Consider the following 23,070-nt stretch of genomic DNA (forward strand, 5'->3'; position numbering starts at 1 on the left):
TTGAATGTTAGATTCCTACCAAACCATTACTGTAAAATGTATGTACCTAGAGATTACATATGCAAACAAAATTTAAAATAGCCTAAAAATGGAGATTTTTAAAGTAATATTCAGTGGTAGCTTTGACTTTAAGTTGATGAAAAATTTAGGAGATATTTTGAGTCGTGTTAAACTGAAACCCAGTGATAAGGAAAAGAAAACGAGGTGGATTTGGAAATGAATTGGTGACCTTTGGGATGACAGTGGGAAAATGTGTTTACTGTAAAATGGAGGTAAATAATAATATAATTACTGCCTTACAGGGTTGTGAACATTAAATGAGATAAAGTATGTGGGAAGTGCCAACTACAGTGTCTGGCCCATAGATATTCAATAAGTAGATAAGAATCTTTCTTATAAACATGTATGAAAGATTCCCTTGTGATTAAAAAACAACAACAAAAGTCCTCAGTGTGTAGTGTATAGATAATTACGTGATTAAAAACATGATTCATTTTGGGAAACAGTGCCTGTCCCATTGTGAGCCCTTTGTTAGCTGTTGTTAATATCCAGCAGAAACAGTTTGCTCTGTTTGTGGCCATTTCCCAAGTGAGCCTGAAAGGCATCCTTTGCTATTGCTGTCTTTGGGCAACACCAAAATCAATTTGTTGGGGGCAGTTCACTGTTATTTACTACTTACTATATGCCTTATTTTCCTTTATGGCCTTAGACTTTTATTCTCTCCTTACAGTCTTCTCCTTCTTAATAATGCTAATGTCACAAGTTATGGCACATGCAAGCATTGATTGATTGATGATGGCACTTGAATATCTAAAATAGATGCTAACTCTTACTTCACAACAGTCTCATTTCCTACACGTTTTCATTCAAAACTGCATCAAGTTGAATGTGATCAGAGGTATATATACACACATAATTATATATATGCTAAAAGTTTTTATTAATACAGAAATCTTATAAATGTTTGTCACTGATAAACATAGGATTATTTGCTTTACTAAAAATAGTTTAAAGGAACAAATTTGAAACATAAGCTTATTTAGCTCATCCTTTTGTGTCTAATGTCTACCAGTTCCTTTTTTCTGAGCACACTTATATGTTACAGCTATTTTTTGTTATTAATAAGTTTTAAGAACATAGATGTTATGATTATAGTATGTTTGAGAATACATTTTATAGTTATAGCATATCAAAGAAGCTTACTGGTGAGCAGGTGGAATGAGGGTTAAAGAAGCTAATGTCCAAGGTTATTGGTAGTGTATTAAAGGTCACAGGTATTTCATGGCAGGAAGAATGAAAATATTGTGCTGTGAAAAAAGCAGTCATTCTTCAAAGACCAAAGGTTAAAAATAGCTAAGCTAATTTCTACTTTTTTTTCTCTTTATGATAATAGAGTTATATGTATTAATTCCCATATTAGATATGAAATCAGATCCAATTTTTCTGGGCAACTTTTATTTTTTATTAACACAAAGTATACTAAGGTTAAAGGTGGAAATTAATGCCAGTGGATTTGTGATTTTTTAAGTTGTTTTTACTATAATTAACCATTAACAACATATGCTGTTTTGTATCTTTTGTGTGTGCGATTGGTTTTTTCCTGTCTCTGTCTCTTTCTGGCTGCGTATGTCTGCATCTCTCTGTCCGATTCTTTCTCTGGCTCTCTCTGTGTGCGTCCGTGGTGCTCTGCGTATGTGTATCTGGGGTCCACTGTGTGCATATGTCTGGATCTGTGGGAGGAAAGTCTCCTATCAGCATTTTACATTTATATTTTTTGAGGGTCCAAACTACTTAGAATTCTATTCCTTCTGTTATGGATATTTATCAGGATACTTAAAAAAAACAAAACAAACAAACAAACAAACAAACAAAAAAAAAAACGTAGGTCTGGTTTATTGGGCTTTGTTTGAAAGATTATAAATTCATGATAATATGTACTCGAAATATCTTTTAGTATAAGAGAAGACCATTGATATTCAAAACGGTCTTATTTTTAAAGTATTTAATAATTTCCTACATATACATTTGTACTCTGTATGTCATTCCAAGACAGGAAATGAAAGAGGTTATATAAAACTTAAAAAGTTTTCTTGTGAATACTGATACCTCTCTTTAGTTTAAATATAAAGAATGAATTTTACCTGTGTCCATCAGGGGTCTTCGAGACTACCCCCAGTTTTGATGATTTGCTAGGATTCACAGGACTCACTATATAGTTGACTTGTGGCTATGATTTATTATAGTGGAGTATGCAAAGTAAAATCATTAAAGAGAAAAGACATATGGGGCAATGTCTAAAGGAAACCAGGCAAAAGCTTCCAGGAGTCCTCCCCTCTGCTAGTAGAGTCACACAGGATGCACTTAATTCTTTTGTCTGTGACTTACACAACATGTGTGAAATATTGTCTACCAGGGAAACTCATTAGAGGCTAAATGCCCAGGGTTTGTATTGGGGTTGGTCACATAGGTTCCTCTCTATGGCATATAACAAAATTCCAGAATCCCAGGAGGAAAACAAGTGTTCAAAATAAACCACGTTGTTTGCACAAACAGTTTAGGCATAGTAAGCCACTCTTACTGGGATGGTGGGTAACCCTTTCCAACATACAAGGTCTCAGATACCAGCTAAGGGCCCGCCTCGCGAGCAGGCCTTTCTATAAGGATAGCAGTCTCAGGAATGTTATGAAACTCTTTCTACATGCTGTGTTCACATTAGTATTTAATTACAGAGTAGTTTGTCATGGGAATTTAATTCCTTGATGCTCAGTATAAGAATCTCTTGACTGATTTCTTATTAGTTTGCACTTTTTTAGTTTCTGACTATTATATTACCTTTTTCATTCATTCTTAGGATTAAGAAATACACTGTCGTGCCTATTTTATTTCAGAGTAACATAGTAATGACTGGGTATTTTCAAACTTCAAAAAAATGTGTTAGGCATATATATAATAGGATATTAAGCTTATTTTTTCATTCAAATGAAATTCTATTTGTTTGGGTAAACTTTATTATAAAACAGTTCCTAAAGCATGTTTTTTTAAGTAACCAAAATAAGGAGTTTCAAAAAAAATTTTTTCCCAACAGGTGGAAAGGAGAAGCCAAAAACAAATGTAGAAGACTTACAAATTAAAAAGGTGAAGAAGAAAAAGAAAAAGAAACACAAAGAGAATGAAAAACGGAAGCGTCCAAAAATGTATAGCAAATCTATTCAAACCATCTGCTCAGGATTGCTATCTGATGTTGAAGATCATGAAACCAAAGGCATCCTAAATGATAACATAAAGGATTACAGTGGAAAGAATTTGGATACCAAGAACTATGATTCCAAAATTCCAGAGAACAGTGAGTTTCCATTTGTCTCATTAAAGGAGCCACGGGTTCAGAATAACCTCAAAAGGTTGGACACTTTGGAGTTCAAACAGCTCATTCATATTGAGCACCAGCCTAATGGAGGTGCATCAGTTATCCATGCCTACAGTAATGAACTCTCCCACCTGTCTCCTATGGAGATGGAGAGGTTTGCAGAAGAGTTTGTGGGTCTGGTATTCAGTGAAAATGAAAATTCTGCAGCTTTTTATGTAATGGGTATTGTTCATGGGGCAGCTACCTATTTACCTGACTTTTTAGACTACTTTTCATTTAATTTTCCCAATTCACCAGTGAAAATGGAGATATTGGGAAAGAAGGATATAGAGACAACGACTATGTCCAATTTTCATGCTCAGGTAAGAGGATTTTAGTTTTTTAAAAAAGAAACTTTTTAATTATACATTTTAGACAAGCTTCTGTTCTTTGTTTCTCATTTCGCTATAAGTTTGAAATAAAAAGATAAGATTATAATGAAGCCTCTTGGGAATATTAAGAATAAATTACATTCTCGATGTGAACATCATAATTTAAATGTTTCTATTTATCTTTTTTCTTAAAAGGTAATTAAGATTCTGTTGTCTTTTGTTGCAAGGATTTATCTTGAAAATGAAATGAATAAGATGAATTTAGCCACATAGTTTCCAGTTCTTAAAATAGTTCTCTTACCTAAAAATCACCTAAAGTTATCTTCTTGGTTTATGTGATAATGCCTTAAAAGTGCTTAGCATTGGATCCATTACATAGTAGATGCTGAATAAATGCTGACTTTTAAATATATTTTACAAGGGAATCAGTTAATTGTCTGACCGTGAGAAAGTTTACATGTCAGTATATATATTGAGCTAATTGCTATTACCAGTCTTTCTCCATGGTGTAGAATAGGTATTATTTTAGAAAGCAGAGGCAGAATCAGGTCTGCTGGCTTTTGAAAGTGAATGCAGGCCCACCTAAACGGCCGGTGCTGTTGTCATCCATTTCAGATTAGGGACTGCTTAGGCCAGGAGATTAGCTAAGTTCTCACATTTATTGTTGCTAAAATGTCTGATTTTCTAAGTAATAATTGACATCGTTCTAGTTTGGAGGGAGGAAAAAAGTAAAGAAATTCTCAAAGGGATCTTAGTGATCATCTATCCAACCTTTCTCAACTTACAGTTAAGCAAATAAACAGAAGTAGGAGTAACTTACTGTTTAAAGGTTGGCAGTGGTGCCAGGAGTAGAACAAAATCTTAATCTTTATCCAGGAATCTTTTCCTTATTCGAAGTGTGTGTGTGGGTGTGTGGGTGTGTGTGGGTGCGTGCACGAACGCACATGTATGTGCACGCCTATTATTTGATGTATTCAAGTTACAGTTTCCACCTTAAGTGATAGTCTGGATGTCCAATCAGATCTATACATACCAAACTTCCCTTTAATATGGTAATATTAAAGTTTTAATGATTTGAGGAATTATTCCCTAATATAACATGTTTGAGAATTGGAATTTAAATATGTTTTTAGAGGAAAGAGAGTATAGAGCATCCAACAATAGCCCTGTTTTCTAGGATTCCGGAATGGTGAGTAACTTGTCAAGAGTTTAGTGGTGAAACCAGACTGACATCTAGTAATAGTGTCTTGCTATTTATTGAGTACTGACTGTGTCAAGAACTGCTCTAAGCACTTTATAATTAATAACTCATTTAATTTTCATTACAGTTTAACTTTAGCAATGAAGAAGCAGATACAGTGAAAGAAAAATAACTTGTATACAGTCCTTCGGTACTAGATCATTTGTCATTTATTATGTCTGCTAAAGTGCCATGTTTTGTGGTAGGCCTCTTGGCTTCTAATCCCATTCTTTTCCACTATATCATACTTTCTTAGTGTCGTACTATGCAAATTTATTTTAGCCAACTTTTAAGTGTTATAATTCTTATATTTGCTTTTATTTTTTATTTATTTTTTACATTTTGTTTTTGTTTTTTTAAATTTATATTTTCTCTATATGTTTTTTTATTTTTTATTTTTTAATTTTATTAAGTTTATTGGGGGTAACATTTACTTTTCAAATAGCTTGTAAGGTTAAGAATTGTTAATTTTTTTAAATGATAAGATTTTTCATCTTAACTATGTAATAAGTACAACATGAAAACCATGCTTTTGTTATTAAATGAAACAACATAGTGGGACTCCTTCATCGTGCCAGTATATGGATAGGTGGGTCTCAAGTCTTTCTGAGAGTTGCTGTCCCTGGTTGCTATCATGTGTTCAGGGTGCTTGGCTAATGTGTACTGTAGCACAGAGGAAAACCTAGGCATATGTATCATCTTTGTTACCAGCTGTGGCTCTGGCCCACTTCTATGCCACCTGTCAGCTGTAAGGACTGCTTTTACTTCTTTAGCTTTAGACTGAATGGTAGGAAGTTGCCCATGCAAAGTCCATGTTCCTTTATTCCAAGACCCTTCATACCCACTCATTCATATGGTGTGGGGAAGAATATCTAATGAAAAGCTGTCTTGAACAACAGCTCATTTGGTATTTCCCCCACACTAGATTCTTAATTTGCTTGTTTTTTTTTTTTTTTTTTTTTTTAAGAGTGTAGGAGACTACAGAAGTGTTTTCTGTGACTGGAAGGTAGCTTTGGGTTTGTCCTTATACACTGGTTTTATGAAACTAAATGGGATCCAAAGGAGAGAAGTAGGAGAAAAATTATCATACTTGTCATTTAGTTTTATGCCAGATTTCTTGACTCTTCCACTAAAGCTCCATCTCTTAACCTAATTTGTGGTAGCCCTTCAGGAAGTGAATTTTTTTTTGAAATTTATTTAAATTAGTTTCAAGTATATAGTACATTGGTTAGACATCTATGTAGTTTGTAAAATGATTCCCTCAATTGCTCCCTCCTTCCCCTGGCCCTCCACCTAGCCATTATATTAATGCAAACTACATTCCCAGTGCTGTGCTCCCCTACCCTGTGACCATCCATCAGCTACTAATTTGTACTTCTTTAACCCTTCACCCCATTCTCCCAGTCCCCCAAATCCCCCCTTCCCATTGGCCTTCACCAAATTGTCCACTATATTTGTGAGTCTGTTTTTGATTAGTTTGTTCTTTTTATCCCTTAGATTCCCCATTTAAGTGAAATCATATAGTGTTTATCTTTTTCTGTCTGACTTAAATGCCTTCAAGGTTCATCAAAGCAATATCTTTTTCCATCCCCTTCGTTTTAGTTTGTGTGTGTCTTTTAAGGTGAAGTGAGTCTTTTGTAGGCAGCAGATATAGGGGTCTTATTTTCTTATCCAACCATCCACTATGTCTTTTGGTTGGAGCACTTAATTCTTTTCCATTTGAGGTACTTACTGATAGGAATGTAGTTGTTACCATTCTTTATTCCTGTTTTTGATACATGTTTTTTCTTCTTAAAGAAGTTCCTCCAATATTTTCTGTAATACTGGCTTGGTATGATAAATTCCTTCGTCTTATTATTGTCTAGGAAGCTCTTTATCTGTCTTTCAACTCTAAATGATAGCTTTGCTGGATAAAGTATCCTTGGATGTAGATCCTGGGTCTTCACATCAAATATTTTGTGCCAAGTCCTTCTATTCTGCATAGTTTCTGTTGAGAAATCAGCTGCCAGTCTTATGGGTGTTCCCTTGTAGGTAACTATCTGTTTTCTCCTGCTGCGTTTAATATTCTTTCTTTGTATTTAACCTTTGGCATTTTAATGATGATGTGTCTTAGTGTGGGGCTCTTTGGATCTCCGATTTTTGGAATTCTCTGAGCTTCCTGGGGTTTTATGTCCATTTCCTTCACCAGGTTATGGTAGTTTTCCATCATTATTTCTTCAAACAGCTGTTCAGCATCTTGATTTTCTTCAGATACTCCGATCAGATAGATATTTGGACCCTTAATAATGCCCCATATGATCCTTAAATAATTTTTATAGTCTTGGCATCTTATCTCTTGCAATTGTGATTGAGTGTCCTTGGCTTTCCTGTCCTCTAGATAGGATGTTTGATTCTTTTCTTTATTCACTTGTTTATTCCTTTGTTTAGTACATTTAACATACTTCTCATCTCTGATAATGTGTTCTTCATTTCAGACTGGTTCCCTTTTATAGTTTCCATTTTTATGTTTTTTATCTCTTTGTTGAAGTTCTCACTGAATTTATCTACACTTTCAAAAGTTCATTGAGCATCTTTATAACCAGTGTTTTGAACTCTGCACCTGGTGGATTACTTGACTCCATTATATCTGGATCTCTGTTCTGTTCTCTCACATGGTTTCTGCTGCTTTGTCTTCCCATTCTGGCTGCCTTTCTGTGTCTATTTCTATGCACTAAGCAAAGCTCCTAAGTCTCCCGGTCTTATTAGTGTGGATTTGTGAAGTAGGTGTCCAGTGCCACAGTCCGGAGAGGGGTTCAGCTGCAGGCCAAATTTAGCCAAAGCCTGTACCCCTCCGTGGCTACCTGTTGAAATTCAGCAATCAATCCATGAATGCTGTGCTTAGTTGCTTGAAAAGGCCACACCAAAAACCGAGGCCAGCTGCCTCCAGTGTGAGTCTAGGCGCTGCTCAGCAATCAGCACCTGACTCACTGAGGGTACACCTGAATGTGGGTTGGATGAGGCTGCATGTTGAGGGAGGCAGGGTTCGAGGGTTTCCTCTGGGCAGAGCAACCTCTGTTATCCAGTTTGTTGATGTCAGGGCTGTGGCAGCGCTGTGTCTGCGCACTAGGAAAGGGGACAGCTTCACAGAGAACAGTGGATACCTCTGGCACTTCTGTAGAGAGCGAGTCTTGTTTGGGCCTCACTTTGACAGTGTCTCGTTGTACATCCCTGGAGCACCTCTGCGTGCAGCTGAACCAGTACTTGTACTCAGAGTGAGCAGGTCTGTCACCAGGAAAATCCACTCATGGACACGGCCCCTTTAAGAGGCTTCTGCTGTTGCCGCTGTCTCTATCTCGCTCAGCTGCTCAAGACCAGTCAGCAGCTGTGAGTCCTTGCCCTGTCCTACCATCTACGTTGCAGGGTGATTTTTTGGATTTCTCGCTAGGCATATGGCTTGTTCATCTAGATCCCAGAGGGATGAACAGAGCCTCTATCACCTACACTATTTTTTCCTGCTCTCTTGCTCTTCATTATTTTTTTTTTAACTTCAACAGTAGTACATAAGTCAATAACTGTGTGTGAGCATTGGCCACAGGATGATAAAAATCAGAAAGTGATTTTGAAAACAATTTATACAATTTTCTGTTTGAGAAATGTTTTATTAATTACAAGACTGACAGATATATATTTAGAGATAAACTAGTTTATAACTTGCTGTTTTTCTTGTCCTGAATGTGAGAACTTTTCTTCCAAATTTAATTTGTAGAATCATTTTACAATTTAAAAAAAAGTGAGTTGCGACTGGGCTAATGTGGTAGCTGAATGAACTCTGATATAGGGTGGATGATAAGGGGAAGGGGTCTAGACATTTACTAGCTGTGACATTGAATAGCTACTTAAGCTCTTTATCAGTTTCCTTATCTACAAAATAATGATGACAATAGTACTCAGTCACAGGATGGTGGTTATAAATGCTCGATGAAATATAACAGGTTATATACAGAGCGTTGTTATACTGGCTTAGTGCAGTATTACAACAGCTCAGCAGCTTTTCGTTTTGTCGAAGATGATAACTAGTTTTTGACTGAGGACCCAAGAGTGTGTTAATTGATGGTAGGGAGTTGAGCAAGTATTGAAGATCAGAAATTGCCATAAATACTTCATATATGGATAAAGAGTTGATTAAATTGTAATAAAATACTGATACATGCCATAAAAAGGAATAAAATACTGATACATGCTACAGTGTGGATGAAAAGCGACAAAAGTTGGTCAGAAAAGGTCACATTTTGTATAATTCTGTTTCTGTATGAGAGAGTCACAGTTGGTAAACCTATAGAAACAAAGCAGATTAGTGGTTACCAGGGCCTGGAAGAAGGGGGAAGTGAGGAGTTACTGCTTAATGGGTATGGGGTTTGTTTTCTTTTTTAAAATTGAGATTATTTGAGATAATTGGCATACAATACTGTATTCTAGGTGTGCAGCATAATGATTTGATATATGTATGTTTAGTTAATATCCATCATCACACATAGTTGCAAATTTTTTTCCTTGTAATGAGAACTTTTAAGCTCTAATTTCTTAGCAACTTTCAAATATACAACACATTATTGTTAACTGCAATCACCATGCTGAACATTATATCCTCTTGACATATTTATCTTATAACAAGTGTATACCTTTTGACCACCTTCACTCTTTCACCCCCCTCCCCCCATCTCTGACAACTACCAATCTGTTGAATTTGTTCTCCACTCCCAAGATATTGCATGTAAATGAGATCATACAGTATCTGTTGTATTTCACTTAGCATAATACCCTCATGGTCCATCCATATTGTTGCAAATGTCAGGATTTCCTCCTTTTTATGGCTGAATAATATTCCTGTGTGTGTGTGTGTGTGTGTGTGTGTGTTTATCCATTCAACCATCAATAGATACTTGGATTGTTTCTATTTATGTGTCTTGGCTGTTATAAATAATTTTGCAGTGAACATGGAAGTTACATATATCTTTTCAAGATAATGATTTTGTTTTCCTTGGAGAAATACGCAGAAGTAGAATTGCTGGATCATATGGCAGTTCTATTTTTTATTTAAAATTTTTTTAAAAAGTAAACTATTAAAAACTTCTAAAGTGATTTTTAAGTCATCTTTTTATTACAGTAGAATATGTACACAGAATGTACACATTATAAATGTCTAGCTTGATGAATCAAATTGAACACACTTATGATTTTTAAAAGTAGAAAATTACTAGTAGCCCTCCCCAACTCTGTCTTTATCACTACTCAGTTTACCCCTACTACCACATGCATTCACAGATAGATACCCAGGTTACCACTTCCTGACTCTGAAAAACATAAATTTTGCCTGTTTTAAACTTTTATATAATAGAATCAAATAATATGTACATTGTCACGTGTGACTTATTTCCTTCAGTACAATGTGAGATTCATCTGTCTTGTGTGTAGCAACTATATATTTTCTCATTGCTGTATGCTATCCCATTTTATGAATATATCACAATTTATCTTGTTTACTGTGGGTAGATATTTGGATTCTTTCCGGTTTGTGGCTGTTGTAGCAGGTGCTATGAATAGTTTTGTACTTGTATTTGTTTTCGTTGTGCATATACATAAGATTGGAATTTCAGATCAAAAGGTATGCAGATGTTTAGGTTTACCAGATACTGCAGGTTTTCCAAAGTTATTGTACTGGTTTACATTCCCACCAACAGTTTTCTACATCCTTGGCCACACTTAGTAGTATCTGTCTTTGTCATTTTGGCCATTCCGGTGGCTGTGTAGTAGTATCTCATTGTAGTTTTAAATTACATTTCCCTGAAGACTAAGAGGGTCAGGCACCTTTTTATATAATCACTGGTCTACTCTTTTGCACATTTTTCTATTTTTTTTTCTAATTGATTTATTGAAATTCTTTACATATTGTTGATAAGAATCTTGTCAGCTATATGTGTTGCCAATACTTCCTTTCAGTTAGTGACTTATCTTTTCACCCTTAAGAGTGTCTTTTGATGACCAGATGTTCTTAAGTTTGATATAATCTAATATATAGGTTTTTCCCCCCTCCACTTATGGCTAGTGCTTTTTATGTCCTATTTCGGAAATTTTTGCCTACCCCAAGGTAATTAATATATTCGCCAAAGTTTTCTCCTGGAAACTTACTGTTTTACTTTTCACATTTAAATCTACAGTTCTTCAGGAATTAATTTTTGTATATAATATTCAGTAAACACAATCATTTATCAAAAAGACATTAATTTCCTATTCATTGTATTGCATTGTCACTTTAGCCATAAATCAGTTCATCAGGAATGTGTGGATTTCTGGACTCTCTTTACTTTTATTGTTCTATTTGTTTTAATTGCTGTAGCTTTATAATAACTCTTGATGTCTAGTAGAATAAGTTTATCAATTTTGCTGTTCTTTAAGATTTCCTCGGTTCTTTATATTTTCATATAAATTTTATAGTTAACATGTCAGATTCCATAGGAAAGCCTACTGGGATATTGATTGGGATTACATAGAATCTATAGATGTTTGGGTAGAATTGCTATCTTTACAATCTTGATTCTTCCAATCTATGATCATGGTTTTTCCCTTCATTTGCCTTTTTATTTTTTCTCAATATATTTTGGGTTTCACCCTACATCTTATACATCTTTTATTAGACCTATTCCTAGGTATTTGAGAACTTCATTTTGTTAATTACTCTCTTTGAGAACTTGGAAGCTTGGAGCACCTCCTGGAGTCTGACGTTAACACCTTCAGAAATTGAGACTGTACCTTGTTCTTCATTTTTCTCTTCCAGCATCCCTTTTCCCTCTTATCTATGTATGCTTGTTAGTAGAAACACATAGTGAAGCTGTATGTTTTGGTGATGTCAAATGAATTAGTCTACAATACTACCATGTGAATTTGTCTTCAAAGAATTGGTTGAGATGATAATATTATTTTGAGCTACTGTGTGTTAGTATTCTAGGGGAAGAAAGGGAGTTATCAATATTGGAATGTAGTTTGACTTAATATCAACTATAACAAAGACAAGTTGTGAGTAAAGTAAAGCCAAATTCATGTTCCAGTGGTTGCCCAGAAAGAAAGCTTGATGATTTCATGACTTCTCATTAACTAAGTTCAATAGGTTAGGTTCAGTAGAACTTGCTTTAGTTGTAGAGGAAAGCAGACCTATAGCGAAAAGCTTCAAATTTAAAAATGTTGTAATCTAGTAACTATCCTTTAATTCATTTTTCTGCCTTCTATATTAGGAAATACCTTTGATCCAGTCAAAACTAGTCTAATAAGGAGTATATAAAGATCCTGAAACATGTGAGAAGAGGTAACAGAGAGTCGATAGAGTATGAATCTGACCTTTATTCTTTTTATTTAATCTTACTTTGGAAAATACATTTAGGAGCATCAAAGAAAGAATTCATGATAATGGTAATGATTATATGTAATTAACACTATTTTTAATGGATAAAATAGAGTATATAATGTTAAAATATTTATTTTGGTTTTTCTCGTATTCTAATATTGTGAACGGTGCAAATAATGAACCTTATAATGTTGTAAATAAAAATCCATTAGTTTGAATTTTAAGACAGGTCCTTATTTGTCCAGATTTAAATCAAACTCAAAAGAATCAATATGAAAAGCATGGCTACTGTGGTATATATGAGGGCATAAGTTGTCACTGCAGCCTTTTACAGTAATGTGAGTAGCATTCCCCAGATTACGTAACCCGATGGTGCTGACTACCAGTGGCTTGTGAAACCCAAACTTAGTTCATGCTGGATTTGCATCCTGAGGAGACTAGATTTTTTCTCTCATTTTTTCTTTTTAATATTAAGATCATAGCAACCAAAATAATCTGCCATAAATTATGTGGAAACAAAAAAAATGACAAATTATGTAGCTGTTTCTGTCATCTTTATAGTAATGGTGTTTACCTCTGTACTGTTACTCTGTATGTAGTTTTTAGGAAAACTTATTTTGTACCTGTTCAGCCTTTATTCTTGAAACATGTTGAGTTTCATGTGTGTGTACACACAGATACACACACACACACGACAGCAATCGAGGATCAGGATATCCTGTTCTTTTGTCTTCCATCTTCATCTGTGTATCCATATTGGTTGCCTGAAAATTTTGAAGACCATGTGGAATTATATATTGTGTTAATAGGTCATGTCATTTCTCTAATGTTGTGGCCCTGTGGTGATGGTATAATGTCTGTCAAACTGTATGATAAAAGTCTGTTTGAGAATAGAAACATATATGATTTTTGTTGAAAGTTTGTGATGTATCTGTATCAGTTCTTTTGCTTCAGTAAACAAACAGAAACCCCCAAAGTATAGTGGCTTAAAGTTATTTCTCACCATTCTTTGGGCTGAACGGGCACTTTTGTCTTTGTTAGCTCTGCTAGGGCTTGAAGGCCTCATTCCCATGTCTCGTGGCTGGTGCAGTGTCAACTGGCGTGATGATCACTTTTCTCCCATCATCTGGCAGGTTAACCTGGGCTCATACACATGGTGGTAGTTGAAGGGTTCCATAGAGCAGAAAGAGAGCAATCCCCAGTGCATAAGCCTTTGTTTCTGTTGTACAATGTCCCATTGGTTAAAGGGAGCACATGGCCAAACCCAGACTCAGTTCTTGAAGATCCATGGCACACAGTCACATATTGCTCAGCCTACATACCTGAGAAGTTTTGGCCAAGAATTTTGCAATCTCCTGACACACATCCTAGTTTTTATACCATGTTTATTTTGTTCAAATACTCATTCAGACATTTATTAATCTTCTATTTCTTTGATGGTAGAGAAACTAAAAGGCAAGTTAGACAAGAATTTTATCTGTTAAGGAATAAATAAGTAAGATTTCTGTCTTATCACTCAGTATTTAATCAGCACATCCCTGTAGTAAAACTGGTTCTAAATTGTTTGTATCAAATAACATGTCAGGGTGTTGATTCATAATTAAACGGCTAATATATTAATAGTGAAACAATTATGAAACCAAATCTCATTTGTTATCCTTGCCTCTCTACAGAATGAGAAGAGAAGAGTAACTCAAATTGAATTCATGCTGGGGTCAGTCACTGTGCTAGGCCAATAAAGATGAATTGATGTGCTATCTTTGAACCATTGCCTGCCTTTGCAGTGAATTTTCATTTTGACCATTTGTGTGCCTGTTATATCCTTGAATGCTTATGAGCTAGTCTATACAAAATATTATGGCAGATACCAGATGATCTAATTGAGAAAGGAAACTTTTTCCTTTATTGTACTAATTTTAAAATGAATAACACTTTCATTCTTATTTTAGTTGAGGTAATGTGGAAATTTTTGAAATAAAATGTTGATTAAATGCCATTGCCTCTTTTATTTCAATTCCAAAGGATATGCTAGATGTGATGGGGAATGGCTCCCCCTTGTGGCAGTCTCATTTTTGTTAAGATGTTAAGATTGCCTCTCAGTAAGGATATGATGAGCTGGCCTTGTTTTTTAAAAATAAGAGACTCTCTTCTCTCATCTAACCTCCCTCTCTCCAACCTCACCCCCAAAACTAACAAGCGGAATTGAACTAACAGCCTCTTCTTCCCTTACCCTCTTAAAATTTTTGGCTCCAATAACTAACCTATTTTTGTATATCATTAGATTGATGCTGATACTAGCTAGGAACATCTATAATATCTTCTGTATTTATTATGGATCACTATTAAGGTATTCTGTGGAACTTTTAATATCGTGGATGTTGATAGTTATACTGAAACTATAAGACAAACGGGTTTTAAAGTCAAAATAGTTTATGTAATGCTGGGGCAAAAAAGTTATGTTTATTGACTGTGATGGGTTACAGTAACTTAAATAGCCAGTGTATGTGGTAAACTTCCTAAATAGGAAGAGCTTTCCAAACTTACTGAACTATAGAATCCCCTCTTCAGGGACTGACATATCAGGGAACACATTTTGGGAAACAGCAAGTTGTTTCAAGTGAGTCATTCTTCATAGTTTTTGAATTATTACCATATTTGTTGCTTCTGTTGCAGCAATTTTTAAGTAAAATAAGAGAAAGCAGTATTTTATAGATTTATATTTGGCAATGTATTTCCTGTCAGGAAGGCTACGTTTTGTTTGTTTTTGAGCATGCTGACCTCAGAATCATAAGATTTTTTTTCTTTTTAAGGATTAAATGAAGAGTAATGAATAGGATTTTAGTTTAAACATAATTCATTTCTGTTAACTAAAACTTCTGAGATTTCATTATTGATACTTACTGGCAGTGGGTGCAAGAAGTCTCCTATTTTCTGCTTTTTCCTTTCCCTTTATAACACAGAGAACATATGAGGGGAAAAGTGAAAATGCAGTCACAATGGTGGCAGGTTTTTTGAGGGTACAAGGCCTATAGGGAGGAGATTTAGATAAAAAATGTTATATCTGTTCTAAAAGGCACAATCTAAATATCAACTTACTATTGAAATATAAGCTTTTGCAAATATATGAATTTCATTCCCATCTTATTTTGTCATTTTGAGAGCGCTACAACTATTGGGAGGAACAATATGTATATTCCTTATAACTCTGCATTTCTCTTATAGGAAGCATATAGGTCATGTTTTAAAGCAGTGACATGTTTTGGTATTTTTAGGTTAATTTTTAACTGCATTAGAAAACTGATAGTTTGATTAATGTTTACTGAACTGAGTAGAAGCAAATATAGTAATCTTGTGTCGTGTAATGAAGATGTGACGTTTTCTAGATAAGTGATTTTTCTAGACAAAGGAAGCATATAATTTTAAATACCAAGATTTTAATGAAGATATCCTTTTTACTGAGCATATGCAACTTAGTTTAACTCTTTATTTTCAGTCTAGGTTTGTCATTATTATGTTATAATGCTGATGTCCTAGGGGAACTGAAACTGCTTGCCTCTTGCCTCTCTCCCTCTTCTAAATTTGTAGGTTTTTATCCTTTATCATTTTAGAGACTAGAATTATGCCTAATGTGGAAACAGACATGTAAGAAGAGTACCCTTTTGTAGGTCAGTGTCTTTGTGGAGTGTGGGAGAGTTCAGGAGAATTGAGGTTTTTTTTCCTTAAGATATTGTGGATTTGCTTTCATTGGGTTTTTGCTGTAGCAGGGGTCCCCAACCGTTGGGCTGGGGATTCTTAAGTCTGTGGCCTATTAGGAATAAGGCCACATAGCAGGAGGTGAGTAGCAAGCCTGCTCCCCAGCACTAGCATCACCACCTCAGCTCCACCTCAGATCATCAGGAAATAGATTGTCATAACACTGGTCCCTGGTGCCAAAAAGGATGGGGATGACTGCTATATAATATTGTAATAAAGTAGTTACGTAAATCAAGAAGTGAGAAGTGTGTAGATTGTATTCTTATATTTGTTTTAACAGCTTAAGTTCCAGCTCAGTATTTTATTAAGAGCTATGTACTTTTTGAATTTGAATACATTTTTAATGTAATTTGCCATATTTAAAATATTAATGGTTCCAACTGATTTAGTAGATGTTCGAAGTACTGGGTTATTACACTAGAAAATTGTGTTAAATGGTATGTAATTAAAAGTTATATTACAATGTATTTAAAATTCAAATTAGTTTTATAAACTAAGATTTAATGACTTCAATTTAATTTATAAAATTTGGCTTTAAATTTAAATATATTTGTATTCATCTTATTGGTTTATTATAGTATTACCTTGGATATCTAGAGAATAAGTGTTTTAGAAGAAAGTTGTTATCTTGTTTTAAACAAGATAGTTAAGTATGCGTCGTTTTTATAAACACCATATGTTTTAGTGGAATTTACCGGCAGTTTTAATAGTGGACAAACAAGATGTACTTTACAGTTTTAGCACATGTTGGTGAAAAGGGAGAGAGACCTGTACTTTTATTATAGCAAATTATGTGGTAAGTGAATTTTACATATAATATGGATGTATTCTGCCACGAAGTGACAAGAACTAACTATAAAGATTCAAGTACAGTATTTAAGATTATAATGCAAGTGGTAGAGTCTATGTTACTTTACTCTTTAAAGTTCAGTTTCTCCCAAATATCCTTTGAAATATTTATGAGTTTTAATAAGAATATACTTTTAAAAAAATCATCAAAAGATATAGCCTCTTTTTGGGTAGCCCCAACATAGACATAGTAGAGAGGGAAAAATCAAGTTTATCTCTATTTAATGTATTGTGTTAAAGTTTTTAGTATTTGGGTCTGTACTAATTTAGACATGAGTTTCATTTTATTTTATTTTTAAACAAAGAATGTTTGCAAATTTGGAAATTAATGTAAAGGTGTAATTTGAATGAGATGACATGGCTAAATCAGTAATATTCTCTTCAATCAACAAAATGATCATTCTAACCTAAGATAACATCTGGTTAAATCAAAGTTAGTGAAGTACTTAAATTGTAAGATGAAACATGTCTTTAATATTACCACCCAAGGAGCTTTACTCATTTTTTGTTATCAAATGATACATGTTTTTACTTAACATTTAAACAGAGATTTTACTCTAAGAGGGCCGAATGTTAAATTTGTTAATGATTAGTTTTGGTTTTCTGATTATTGATTGTATTTATTCCTTCTCTGTAGTTAAATAATGTTATAGTAGGGTTTTGTTTTGTTTTTTAAAACTGATATAGGCCCAGGTAATTTGATCTCTCTAAATTTAGTGGCCACGATTAAGTTTTCTTCAGCAATCTGAGGTAAATTGTTCCAATTAAGGAAACTAGAACTCAGGGAATTTGAGTGATTTCTGGTGGTCACACTGCTGGTAGATAGCAAAAGAAGATTTGGAATCTAGGACACCTGGTTCTCAATCTCTAGTGATTTTTCATCTGAGTTAGAAATGTAAACTGTGTCCTGATTAATGGTAAGATCTAGAAGGAAAGGTCATTCCTGATGACCTTTTAGACATACAAACCACTAACAGTGGTTTAATGGAACATTTTCAGTGTGTACTTTTGAAAATTCTGTTAAAAAGACATGAACTGTTTAGGAAAATGTAGGTATACCTATTTTGAATATAATTTTAGTGATCAAATAATGAACTCGTGTATTATAAGAAGTTATAGTCAGTTGTCTAGAATTATACTGTTTATGTCAATTGTTTTCATAAGCTATGTATAGGAATAACTAAAGGTAAAATAGCTTGATTTAGTACAGATTTTTTAAAATATTTTTTTACTGCTTGTAAAGGTTTTTCTTTTGCTTACTTCACAGTATGTTCTGATATTGTATTATATAATTTAGTGTTATACAATGATAGCAAGCATTATCTTACGTATAACTTTTAATCAATATCATATCCTTCAGGTAAAAAGAACATATTCTCATGGTACTTACAGAGCTGGCCCAATGCGACAGATCAGCTTGGTAGGAGCAGTTGATGAAGAAGTGGGAGATTACTTCCCTGAGTTCCTTGATATGTTGGAAGATTCACCGTTTTTAAAAGTAAGAGAAAACATTATCAAGAAGTCTAACTTGTGGGTGTTACTTCCGTACTACAGGTGATACAGATGGCTGTTTCAGAACTATAAATTTTTTTACTTCATTTGAATTGGAAGGAAGGAAAGGAAGAGATGAAAAACTAAAAGTAAATTGTAGCGTAGTGTGTACGTATGACTTCGGTACCAGTTATAATGGCAAAGCTAAGTGGTGCACCAGAAAATAAGCCTGTTGCTGTCACTTTAGGAAATTAGGTTTCATCTGTTTATTAGCTTTTTATAAATGAGTACCAGAGGATTTAAGAAATACAGGAAGAAAGTCTACTAAATCGAAGTGCTTAGGAGAAGGGAATGGCAATTTGGCATTGTGGAAAACTGGCATGGGAAGTTGCACATTTGTATTTCATTCTTGGCTGGCTTGGGCAAGCCATTTAAACTTTCTGGGCTTCAGTTTCGTCATACATAAAAGAAGGCATTTAAACTATGTAGTTTTAAGGCCCATTAAATCTTTAAATGGTTTTTAGATAGGTTTCTTAATTTTTTTCTGTAGTTTCTGAATTTCAGAAAACATTTATTTCTTGTGGGCTGCTGGGGCTGCCCCATTGAGAGAGAACTCTCTGAGCTATGTAGTTAGGTTAATTAATTAGTATGCAACAAGATCAGTTTGTCACTAGTATTTACCACTTAATCTGTTTTTTTTCTTCTGCTTGTTCAGTTTTCTAATCTGTGTATCTTTTTCTTCCTTTTTTATCCCATTCCATTTCCCTTTCATTTCTTTTTTTATTCTTTTATTTTTTCATTTTTATTTATTTATTTTTCATGCCTACAGCAACTGGTATTCCTAGGTCTCCTGTCCAAGTACTAACCAGGCCCGACTCTGCTTAGCCTCTGAGATCAGATGAGATCGGGCATATTTAAGGTGGCATAGCCATATCTTTTTTTATTTTAAACTTTTTTTTCCTTTTCTACTTTTCCAAATTAGTGACAACATGGAATTTGGTTTCATTTATTTTTAATGGTATTTAAAAAATACCCTTAATTCAAATATTTATGTTTCAGATTTCAATTTTAAAAGCAAATGAGCTAAATTAAATGCATTCTTTCTGGAGAAATTTTCCTCTTTTTGAAAAGGGGATATGGGATGAATGCTTTTTAAAAATACCATTCTCACCAGTCTATGGACCCTTAGTCATTTCCCTTTTCAAGGAATTGTTCTCTGCTTTTAGACCAGCAGTCTCTTCAAGCAACTACTAAACAGAAATAAATTTTGGTTTTGGTTTGGTTTTCCTTTTTTATTAGATTTTCATTATAACTAATCAAAGAGGTATCTTTTTTTTCTACGTAGCCACTTTTTTAAACTTAATTGATCATTTTTATAGATTCTCATGGAGAACACTTGCTTATTTTACCAACTTATTAATATCATGTATTTGGTAGAAGGAAGAATAACAAGTAATGAATATAGTGAATCATCTGTGGCAGGGTTGGGGGAGATATCATTGAAGAATAATTTTTCTCTTCATGTGTTTGAAATAGAATTTTTTGATGAAGAATGTGTGAATATATAGGCACATATTCAATATGAGTATGTTTTTCAAATGTGTAAGTATAAAGATATAGATAAAAGATCGTCACAGGGCAATATTCTTTAATGTATATTTAAAGATACATTTAAAATATAATTGATTTCTATATAATTATTTGCCTCCAGTGTACACTGCCATGGGGGACACTATCTAGTCTAAAATTAGAGAATCGAAAAGATAGTGATGATGGACCCATCATGTGGGTACGCCCAGGAGAACAAATGATCCCTGTGGCTGATATGCCAAAGTCACCTTTCAAAAGAAAAAGGTATGTTGGATACACATTTTTCTTGTGGAGGATGGGTGTTTGTATGTTGGGTTATGTGTGTGTCGAAAATTAGTGGAAGGAGGGGAAAGTTTACATCATAATTGGAATACAAATTCAAAAATGGCTACACATGCTGATAAAATTTTTGAAAAAACATCAAATATGAATAAGACACAAAAAGTGTAGGTAAATAACAAACCGATTAGGAATGGAAAAAATGTCATTCACAACAGAGACATTATAAACTGATATAATTTAATAAATATTCAGAACCCATATTAAGGAAACTGAAACATAGAGGATATAAAATAAGATCTAAATAGATGGAAAACCCTACAATGTTCTGGATTGGATAAAAATGATAGTCCTTTGAAACTCAGCATTTCAATTAGACTCACACTTCTAGCACTGGATAAAATGATTTTAAAGTTTATATGGAAGAACAAATAAAGCTGGCAGCTAGCCGAGAAAATTGTGAAAAAGAAGATAAGTGAAGGGGACCTTGTTTTATTAGTAAAAATTATTATAAAGCTCAAAAAGATTGTTAGAATAGGATGGAGTACACAAATAGATCTAAGTATATTGGGAACTTAATATATGAGATAGGAAAAGGAAGATTTATTTAATGAATAATGCTGACATAATTGGCAGTCCATCTCAAAGAAAACAAAGCCATAGCCCCTATCTCATACAAGAAGTAAGTTTGAGATTTAATAAGAGAAAAAAATAAAAATATTAGACTAAAACTTTTTAAGTCTAGGAGAGACCTTCCTCAGCAATATAAAAAATAATGTCAATAGTATGTGAGAGAAAAAACATCAAAATTCAAAACTATGAAAGTCTTGACTAAAACATTTGTAGCATGTGACAGACTGAGGACAAAGCACTCCCAAATTGACAAAAAAGGTAAAACAACCCAGTATAAAAGTAGGCCTCAGGCAATCAGATGTATATTAAAATAGGAGGTTTTCTTTTTACTTATTACACGGACAAAAATTTCTTGATAGAACAGTAATATTACAGGCTGTTAAGTATGTGAGAAAATAGGTCATTTATATATTGTTGGTAGAAAAGTAAGCTATAATTATTTTGTGAAAGTAATCCAGCAATAGCTCGTAAAGTTTAACATATATATTCTTTGATTTAAACCCTCCTTTTAGAATCTGTCCCCAAAATAAAAGCGCTAAAAGCACTAAATAGATAAGAATGTTAATTGCGGCATTATTTGTAGTGAGAAAAAAGTTTAAAATGGTCTGAATGCTAATTAACAGGGGAATGGTTGACTACATTTTAATATATTTCTATTTAAGAATACAGTGAAATAATTAAAATAAATGAATCATATATGTTTGTGGATCTGGAAGGATATCCATGACACTTGAAAGAGCAAACTGTAAAGTAATATATCCACTATGATTCTTTTTTTATGAGAATAAATGAAAAACATGCATAAATGTGTATGTGAGCACAGAGAAAAGTGAAATGATGTACACTATGTTAACATTAGTGAGGATGGAGTGGATAATCCTGGGGGAGGCGATACCTTTTCTTAGATACCTAAAGATAGTTTTACTGGGCTTAGTGATGATTAATTAAAATAAAAAAACAACACACACACAGAGAAAAATGGTCCTTGAGTAAACTGTAGGTTGCATGAGGGCTGGGACTTTGTTGCGCTTATTACAGTGTGTCTCCAGTGCCTAAACAGAGTGCCTAGTGCTTAATAAATTTTAATTGGTTGAATGAAATTTTTTTAAGTGAATTTATAAGTTTGTAATAAATGGTAACATTGGTGTGTTTTACAGTGGGTCTTAACTAGGATTTATAAATCCTTTTGAGAATCTGAAAGCCTCTCCCCCAGAACAATGCAGATATGTACAAACTTTTATATGAAATTTAAGGGAGTTCAGCAGCCCCTTAAAGATTTGCGTACACCTCAGGAATTACAATCCGTGGGATGCTTTCACATCACATTATAGTCTGACCAAACTAATAACAACACTACCCCAGGCACTATGCCAAGTGCTTTATATAAGAGGCTGGAAAGCCTCTTAGCTTTCCACAGGAAGCAACATCATCATCTAGCTTTCCGACACCTATAAAACCATAATCACAAAGAGCAAAAAGTATGTTATAACATCGTATTTTTGTAAGTGTGTAATGAGACTATAATGCTGGAGTGCACAAAGAACAATAAATGGTAGAGACCGAGGGTGGGAAATTAGAGAATTTATAAAGAAGATTGGTTAGGGGATAGACTAGGATGAGAGGAGAAATTATGGGACAGCCTGGACTTGGCTTTGGAAATAACAGAAAAACCATACTAGAAGATGAATAAGATTATGTCTCCCAATCAAAGAAGTTATTCTCACCCTTTTCCCCTTCTACAGCAAAATTGGAGAGGGTTTTTGCCATGAGTGAGGCTAAAAGTATTCAGCAGCTTCTGTATGCATATGGATTCTAGATGGTGAGCTGTGGAGGAGAGGGCCAGTGGGAGATGACTGTTTTCTAAGAGGGAGCTAAGATTTAACTTTGTACCTCCAATAAACCATGCATGTTTTGTAGAAGCACGTATGCCTTGTGTTTTCTTGCTATTTATTTATTTTATCTTCCTCTAACTAGAGTATAAACTCCCACAAGAGTAGGGAACTTGTCTGTCTTACTACTGTCTTGTTGACTATCTCCAGTCCCTAGGCATATAGTGGGTGGTCTATAAATATTAAATTAATGAATTTTTTAAAGTCACCTGTTAGCCAGGTGACCTGATTGGGGG

The 23,070-nt window shown here is 34.1% G+C and overlaps 1 protein-coding gene across 2 annotated transcripts in view; it reads left to right on the top strand.

Moving 5' to 3' along the window:
• RSBN1L (round spermatid basic protein 1 like) overlaps window positions 1-23,070 on the top strand; it is a 61,120-nt gene that overhangs the window by 29,496 nt on the left and 8,554 nt on the right. Inside the window, exons 3-6 of one of the 2 annotated variants that reach the window (XM_016145955.2) lie at window positions 3,086-3,343; window positions 3,662-3,726; window positions 18,313-18,450; window positions 20,155-20,297. In XM_016145955.2, the coding sequence (XP_016001441.2) occupies window positions 3,086-3,343; window positions 3,662-3,726; window positions 18,313-18,450; window positions 20,155-20,297 (604 nt within the window). Of the gene's footprint in view, window positions 1-3,085; window positions 3,727-18,312; window positions 18,451-20,154; window positions 20,298-23,070 lie in introns of both variants that reach the window. The other variant, XM_016145954.2, reaches the window with a different exon arrangement.

This window comes from Rousettus aegyptiacus, unplaced genomic scaffold (genome assembly GCF_014176215.1).
Source record: "Rousettus aegyptiacus isolate mRouAeg1 unplaced genomic scaffold, mRouAeg1.p scaffold_m13_p_13, whole genome shotgun sequence".
Lineage (NCBI taxonomy): Eukaryota > Metazoa > Chordata > Mammalia > Chiroptera > Pteropodidae > Rousettus > Rousettus aegyptiacus.